The 8,282-nt window shown below is 38.8% G+C and overlaps 1 protein-coding gene across 1 annotated transcript; it reads left to right on the top strand.

Annotated features, from left to right (window-relative positions):
* The first annotated feature begins 1,407 nt into the window (after window positions 1–1,407).
* Window positions 1,408–4,118, top strand: LOC145566826 (uncharacterized). Its single transcript, XM_081626120.1, has 3 exons — window positions 1,408–1,588; window positions 1,643–2,664; window positions 2,769–4,118. The coding sequence occupies exons 1-3, from the start codon at window positions 1,408–1,410 to the stop codon at window positions 4,116–4,118; spliced, it is 2,553 nt and encodes an 850-aa protein (XP_081482246.1).
* The last annotated feature ends 4,164 nt before the right edge of the window (window positions 4,119–8,282 follow it).

Below are 8,282 nucleotides of genomic sequence, written 5' to 3'. Positions count from 1 at the left end.
TTTTTTACACCAATTTGTATAGCAAGGTAATTGAAGAACGCACTTAATTTTTATTTTTTTTAGTTATTTTGCAATGTTTAATGAAGTAGAATTCAAGTTATATGATATTTGTTGTTTGGAATGTATTTTATTAGGAATTTAATGATGTAATCGTTGTTTGATTCATTCAATTTGACTTGAATTGAAAATTAGGGTTCTTCATAATGAAATTGTAGGGCACATGCTCGGAAAACTGGCCAGAGTATAGGTCGGGGTGGTAAAACCTACAGTTTTGTAAAATATGGGTGATTATTTTTAATTTCAACAAAAATGGTTGGTTATTTCAACACATGTTACATTTTAGGGTGGTAATTTACAAAAAATCAAACAAGTAATATCATCTTCTTAATTTCCTTACCTTAGTGTCTTAAAAAAATAAAAATAAATAAATAAAAATAAAAATAAAAAATAAAAAATAAAAAATCCTTACCTTAGTTTTACAGTATTTATATTTTAGATTAAAAAAAGTCAACACGTGCAGTGTAATATCAACAACGTGGGATCGGAGTAACAGACTAACAGCGATGGCAATGAAATTAAAGCATGCATGTAATATTAATAATTTTAACTCCAACATTGAAAATTTTAAATCTTACTATGCAACAAGTGGCATTGTAAACTTGTAATATCAGTCTTATTAGAGTTTGGTTTGTCATATATGTTAATATTGTATATTTGGAAAGTTTATCTTGTTTAGGAGTTTTAGGCAAGTTAGATATTCTATTGTATATGGGTATATATTTGTGATTAATAGAATACAGAAGGCTAAGCCATTTTCTCCAATATTTCTCCACATTAACATGGTATCAGGCCTCTCTAATTTCTAGAGATTTTTCAGTCGATCTTGGTTAGTTTAATTAATTCCGCATAATTCTTGTTTGTTTGAGAAATTAAGGCTTCGATTTCAATTATTTTTCCAGATTTTTTTTCTTTGCAAATTCTGTTTAATTTGCTTCGAATAAGGGCTCCCAAACCCTATTCTGTTTTTTTCTTGATTTTATTGTGGTGCACATCTTTGTGTGCTGCATCTGTTTTGGTTCGTTTTTATTGGTGTGTGGTGCTGCCTTGTGTGGTGCTGCCTTGTGCGCCAGTATGTGTTGCGTGGTGCAGCGAGTCGTTGTGCTTGCTGTTTGGTGTTCTGCTCTGTGCGTGCTGCTGCTTTGGGTAGTCCGTGCGTGCTAGCTTGTTTGTGTGCTGCTTATTGTGGTGCTTAGGCGTGTGTTGCGTGGGGTGTTGCTTGTGTGTGGTGCTGTGCGTGACGTTGCTGCCTTGTTGCGTGCTGTGAGGTGCGCTTGTGGTGGTGTTGTGTTGCTGCCTTTGTTTGGTTTGGTTTATTTGGTGTGGTTTGTTTGCTCGTGATTGTGTGAGATGGATGGTGGCGACGAGAATCCTCAAACTCCTCCTCCCCCTCCTTCAAAGTACGAGCCTTTCACCGATTATTACCTTCATCCTAGTGAAGGCTCTCAGTTGGTGATTTGTCCAGTGTTGCTTACCGTCGACAACTATGAAGAGTGGTCGAGGTCAATTCGCAACAATCTTCGGTCCAAGAGCAAGCTCGGGTTCGTGGATGGTTCTATTGTTTAACCCGATCCCAAGCATCCAGATTTTCGTCAGTGGGGTATTGTTAATTCTACTGTTGTTGCTTGGATTTATAATACTCTTGATGTTTCAATTCGTTCTACTGTTATTATTCCTGATGATGCTAAAACTTTATGGGATGATTTGCGTGATCGTTATTCTCTTGGTAACGATCCTCGTATTTTTGAATTGAAACATGATATTGCTGATTGTAAGCAAAGAGGTCGTTCTGTTGCAGTTTATTATGGTGAATTGAATAAGTTGCAGAATTTATTGTCTAGTTATGTGAAATTGCCTACTTGTACTTGTTCCGCTGCGAAAGAATATGCTAAGTTGCATGAGAATGAGTTGTTGCATCAGTTTTGTCTTGGTTTGGATCCTAAGAAGTTTGGTTCTGTTGTGTCTACTTTGTTGATGAGTGATCCTTTGCCTTCTATGAATGCTGCTTATGCTAAAGTTGTTGCTGATGAGCGTAAGCAATCTGTGTCTGAGGCACATGAGACCTCTTCTTCTACGACTGTTGGTTTTAATGCAACAGGTACGGCTTCCGGTCGAACTACCGAACGGATTGAGTGTACTTATTGTAAAAGGTCTGGTCATGATAAGGACCATTGTTATCAGCTTCATGGCTTCCCGGGTGGGGGGCGTGGAGGTCGTGGTGGTCGAGGAGGTAGTGGTGGTCGGTCATCTGGTAAGGGCAAGGGTGAGTTTGCTGGTGCTGCTGGAAATTCTCGTGGTAATAATGAGCCGGTTTCGGATTCTGATCGTGGGAGTGTTCCTACGATTACTGATGCTCAATGGAAGGAACTCATGTCTGCGGTAAAGGGTGCCAAGTCTGGTTCTTCGTCAGATGGCAACAAACTTGGTACGTATAATTCCATTGATTGGCTCATTGACATTGGTGCTTCAAATCATATGTCTGGTAATATTGATCTTTTCACTGATTTACATGACATCTCTTCGCCTGTTGGTTTACCCAATGGGAAGAGCACGACGGCAACAAAGGAAGGAAGAGTTATTTTGTCGGATAATTTAACTCTTGATAATGTTTTATATGTTCCTGCTCTTAAATGCAACTTGTTATCTGTGTCTCAATTGTTAGAAAACAATGCTATTTTATTATGTTCACTGACAAGCTATGCATTATTCAGGACCGCAGTTTGAGGAACCTGATTGGAGCGGGGGTCCAATGTGATGGGGTCTATATTTTTCGTCCGGTTCGTGCTCGGATTCTGCAGGCGAACAAAGTGGTTATTTCAGATGCAAGTTTGTTATGGCATAGGCGTCTTGGGCATCCGTCAATGCAAGTTGTGAGCTCTCTTCCGGGGGTTTCTAGTAGTCATAGTACTCATAGTAGTAACTCTGTTTGTTCGTTTAATTGTGACATTTGTTTTATGGGGAAGCAACCCCGAAACTCTTTTCCGTTAAGTATGAATAAAGCATCTGGAATTTTTGATTTAATTCATTGTGATATTTGGGGTCCGAATAAGATTGTCTCTAGTTGTGATGCTCGTTATTTTCTAACCATTGTTGATGATTTTTCTCGTGCTACTTGGGTGTTTTTGATGGTCGGTAAATATCAGGCTTCTCAGTTGGTTCGTGAGTTCTGTGCTATGGCAAAGACTCAATTTGGTAAGAAAGTCAAGGTAGTCCGTAGTGACAATGGCCAAGAATTTCTGAGTCTGGGGTCATTTTTTGCTCAGAAGGGCATTTTACATCAAACGTCGTGTGTCGACACGGCTCAGCAGAATGGTAGAGTTGAGTGTAAACACCGTCACATTTTAAATGTGGCCCGTGCTCTTCGGTTTCAGGCTAAATTGCCCAAGTATTTTTGGGGTGAGTGCGTTATGACTGCGGTGCATCTCATTAATCGTACTCCGACTCCAGTTTTGAAAGGTAAAACCCCTCATGAGCTTTTATTTGGTCAGTTGCCTTCTCTTGATAGTTTACGAGTTTTTGGTTGCCTTGCTTATGCTGCGAATCGTCCTCGTGTCAAAGATAAGTTTGATTCGCGTTCTCGAAAATGCATTTTTGTTGGTTATCCCCATGGGAAGAAAGGTTGGCGTCTTTATGATTTGGAGACGAATGATTTTTTTGTGAGTCGGGATGTGCAATTTTTCGAAGATAAATTCCCGTTTCTTGAGTCTCTTCCGGATGAGAGGAGAATGTTGTGGGAAAAATATTTTGCACAACCTCTTTTATGGGATGACGAAGAGGATGATTTACGGGGTAATTTTGTTAACGAAGGGGGTGCGAATCCCGGGACAGCAAGGTCCGCAACCCAGCCGCGACAACAGCCCCCTCACCGCGACCAGGCCGCGGACAGCTCTGCCCAGCAGAGTTCGCAACCCCACCAGGCAGAAAACTCCGCAGCTAGGCCGCGGGGAACAGCTCCCAGCCGCAGCCAGGCTGCGGAGTTCACTGCCCAGCAGGCTACGCCCCCTGCTGGCAGTGCTGGTGGGCAGCAGCACCCCTACACGCATCAGCAGGGTGCTACCTAGCCTGTGCAGGCGGCTGCCAGGCAGCAGGTGGCGCCGGTGAGCTCCGGTCAGTCCGCCGGTGGTGGTTCGGGCTCCGGCGAATTTTTTGGTGGTGTTTCTAACGATATTTCTCACTCCGGTGTGGTTAATGAGCAAGAATTAGATGGTTCTACTACTTTTATTAACCCGGAATTTTTAAGGGGGAGTTCGTCGGAAAATTTAGGTCGTGGTCATCGTGAAAAGCGGCCTCCTTCTTGGCATCGGAATTATGTCACTCATACTATCATCACTAAAAATATAGACCCCTCTACGCCAAATATCGACCCTCCTCAATCACATTCCTCAGGTAAACCTTTTCCTATAGCTTGTCATGTTGAATATAATCGTTTTTCTAACAAACACATGTGTTTTCTGGCGACGATCACTAAGGGAAAGGAACCGTCTTCATTCAAAGAGGCGGTTAAGGACGTCGGTTGGCGTAAGGCTATGCAAGACGAGATTGATGCTCTAGAACGCAATGGCACATGGACCGTTGTGGATCTTCCTCCAGGCAAGAAGGTTATTGGTTGTGGTTAGGTGTACAAAATCAAGTACACAGACAAGTCAAAGGTGGAACGTTTCAAGGATCGTTTGGTTGTCCGTGGCAACCGTCAGGTTGAAGGTGTTGATTATAATGAGACGTTCGCTCCAGTTGCAAAGATGACTACGGTACGTGTCTTGTTGTCTGTTGCAGTTTCTTTGAATTGGGAGTTACATCAGATGGATGTTCATAATGCCTTTCTTCATGGTGATTTGGAAGAAGAAGTATATATGCAATTGCCTCCAGGGTACGGTACTTCGACACCTGGCAAAGTTTGCAGGTTGGATAAATCTTTATACGGCTTGAAACAAGCCCCGAGACAGTGGTTTGCAAAACAGTCAAGTGCTCTGCGAGGTTTTGGGTTTAAAAACTCATATGCTGATTACTCTCTATTTAGCTATGTACAGGGTAGTGTCTCTTTGCATGTTCTTGTTTATGTCGATGATTTGATAATTGCAGGCAACTCTCATGATGCCATCGTTCGTTTTAAAGCCTATTTGAGCAAATGCTTCTATATGAAGGATTTGGGTTTGCTTAAGTATTTCCTAGGCATTGAGGTTGCTCGGAGTCCCGAGGGCATCTTTCTTTCACAACAAAAGTATGCTCTTGATATTTTGACTGAGGCAGGAATGTTGGGTTGTAAACCCATTGATACTCTGATGGAGCAGAATCATCGTCTTGCACTTGCCTCCGGTGAGCCGTTTGTTCATCCGGAGCAGTATCGTCGTTTGGTTGGTCGTTTGGTTTACTTGTCGGTCACTCGACCGGAGTTGAGTTATTCAGTGCATGTTTTGGCACAGTTTTTGAGTGTTCCTCAGGTTTCTCATTGGGATGCGGCCATTCGTGTCTTGCGCTATCTTAAGGGTAGTTCGGGACAAGGTATTTTGTTGCGACCTACGAAGGATTTGCAATTGACAGCTTTTTGCGATAGTGATTGGGCGGCATGCCCCTTGAGTCGGCGTACTTTGTCAGGTTATTTTGTTTTCCTAGGTCACTCCCCTGTTTCTTGGAAGACTAATAAACAGCCTACTGTGGCCACATCCTCTTCTGAAGCTGAATACAGGTCTATGGCTTTTACTTCTCGTGAGTTGAAATGGTTGAAAATGTTGTTGTTTGTTCTTGGTGTTAAACATTCAAAGCCTATGCAGTTGTTTTGTGATAATCAGTCGGCTTTGCATATCGCTAAGAATCCAGTGTTTCATGAACGTACGAAACATATAGAGGTAGACTGTCATTTTGTTCGTGATGAGTTGATCAACGGTAATATTTCTACCTCATATGTTTCGACAGGTAATCAGTTGGCAGATATTCTCACCAAGGCTCTTGGACGGCAACAGTTTGGTTTTCTCTTACGCAAGTTGGGCATTCGTGATTTACATGCTCCAACTTGAGGAGGAGTATTAGAGTTTGGTTTGTCATATATGTTAATATTGTATATTTGGAAAGTTTATCTTGTTTAGGAGTTTTAGGCAAGTTAGGTATTCTATTGTATATGGGTATATATTTGTGATTAATAGAATACAGAAGGCTAAGCCGTTTTCTCCAATATTTCTCCACATTAACAAGTCTTTCTTGTTTTTTTTTTTCGTAATTTCTTGAATTTTCTTTTTAATTTGTCGAAATTGGTCATACTTCTTGTATTACATAAAGGAATGGATTTTCCCTCAAAAAGAAAAAAAAAACATAAAGGAATGGATTTTTGGTAAAATAAATGGATAATTCATAACTTAGGCTTCTCTAGGTCATGGCTTCTAGGTTATTAGATAAAGTATACTCGCATGCATTCATTAGCAATAGTATGTTAGGATTATTTGTCCACCAACTCGTAATGGCATAATACACATAATTATATGCTCTAAATTAAACATGCAAATTAATTATGTGCGATAACATGAGACAATAAAAACATAGTACAAAATTTAGTATGTCATGCTCGTACCATGCGTGTACGCATATGTCTAGACCATGATTGAAAGTTGCCTTCTAAAAAATACATAGGGTGTACAAATTCTAGGCATACAAGTATATATTTCGGTGATGAAAATCTTAACTTGTACGTCTCTTGAACAAATCAAACAATCAAATCTCATATAATCATATGTAACACCGAGTACAATGCTTAATCATCTTCTTTTTAGAAGTGGTACTTATTCAAAAACTAAACCACAAATTTATTTAGTCAATCTAAATTTGTTAAATTTAATGGCAATGTTATAGTTCTCGTATACACGCTCCCATATGTATTGTACTCGAAGTATAAAACAAAATATTAATACCACTCATGCCAGAATAAATCAAATCTATCATCATATCTTGATTGAACTTCTCACCCAACCTTGAACCTAGATAGATTTATCATTACTTCACAAGTGTGTATACAACATTCAAAGTATATAATAATAACACAAGAACGAGTTTGTAATAATGTCGAATAAGGAAGAATTTCACAACTAGAGATTACATAGTAATATTGTAATGTAGTACAAATATAATTGTGGTCCGTAAATATCATATCCAAAAATAAGGTCTGATTATCAAATGTAAACAATTAGAAAGGTGTTGCATATATAATTTAAAAAGGGGAAGTAAAAGTAATAGATGGGATGCAAAAAAGGTGGGCTACGAAACATAGAATAAGAAGTCCCGTGATAATGAGGAAGCGTTCGTTGTTACACAAATATATATGTACGAGTTGACAAAGACACCCAAATTTAGCTATCTTCTGTTAGGAGCAATTTTGGTATTTTCTCAACTAATCGCATTTACTTCGCTTTCTTTTTATCTCCCAAATCTTCCCTTCTTTATTTCCCTGCAGATACGGGTGAGTGTATGTATATATATGTGGATTGTGGAGTGCCCCTTTTATTTAAGAATCATACAATTTTATTTGGTTCATTTTCCAACGCAGTGCGAATGAGTCTTGTGATTTAAAATTGGGTTGGATCAGATTACTTTTGACTTTGATGGATAGAGTATACCTTTTGCTAAATGGTATGGCATGGTCAATGGTGTGGTAGGGTTACAATAGAAATTTCTAAAGAAACGCACTACTCTTGTAAAGTTACATGAACCTATTCTAGTCGATTATTGTTGTTTAATTATGTCCACATGCATCATGCATAATAAAATTGTGAATGTAAATGTACACGTACTTTATTTGTTAATCTAAACTTACTTTTAATCCTTTTCACTCCAACAATAAAAGAGGCGAAATTAGTTATTAGGGCTACAATAAATAGGATTATTGATTGAATTTGAATAATGTAAGACATGTTTGAAAATGTAAGTTGACATCAGTTGATTATCTACAAAAATTGCATTGTATAGAGAAAGTAACAATTAAATAACAACATACCAATATATTTAAATAATCAGATCACTCAAATGTACGAAGTATGTGAGAATTTTTATATCATCTTATAATTCCGTATATGATAACCATCTTTTTTTTTTCTAACTCAATCCAATTATGTTATTGTTCCGTGTAATAGTGTTAACGTAAACTCGATCCTACATTAGGAAATTAAAAGATGACTAACACTTAAAGTTAAGACTATTAATTTCCAACTAATGGAGAATGAATGCTCAAGTAATAATTACTCAAT

Source organism: Chenopodium album, chromosome 11 (genome assembly GCF_948465745.1).
Source record: "Chenopodium album chromosome 11, dcCheAlbu1.1, whole genome shotgun sequence".
Classification (NCBI taxonomy): Eukaryota; Viridiplantae; Streptophyta; class Magnoliopsida; order Caryophyllales; family Amaranthaceae; genus Chenopodium; species Chenopodium album.
The sequence above is the reverse complement of the archived record's forward strand: the minus strand, read 5'-3'. Positions and strand labels throughout refer to the sequence as shown.

Bases quoted from the DNA above. Each gene is read 5' to 3' on its own strand.
- LOC145566826 (XM_081626120.1), top strand. From the start codon at position 1,408: ATGGATGGTGGCGACGAGAATCCTCAAACTCCTCCTCCCCCTCCTTCA. The intron at 1,589-1,642 runs GCAAGCTCGGGT...CCAAGCATCCAG, and splicing joins CAACAATCTTCGGTCCAAGA to ATTTTCGTCAGTGGGGTATT. The intron at 2,665-2,768 runs GTTTTATATGTT...TGCATTATTCAG, and splicing joins ATAATTTAACTCTTGATAAT to GACCGCAGTTTGAGGAACCT.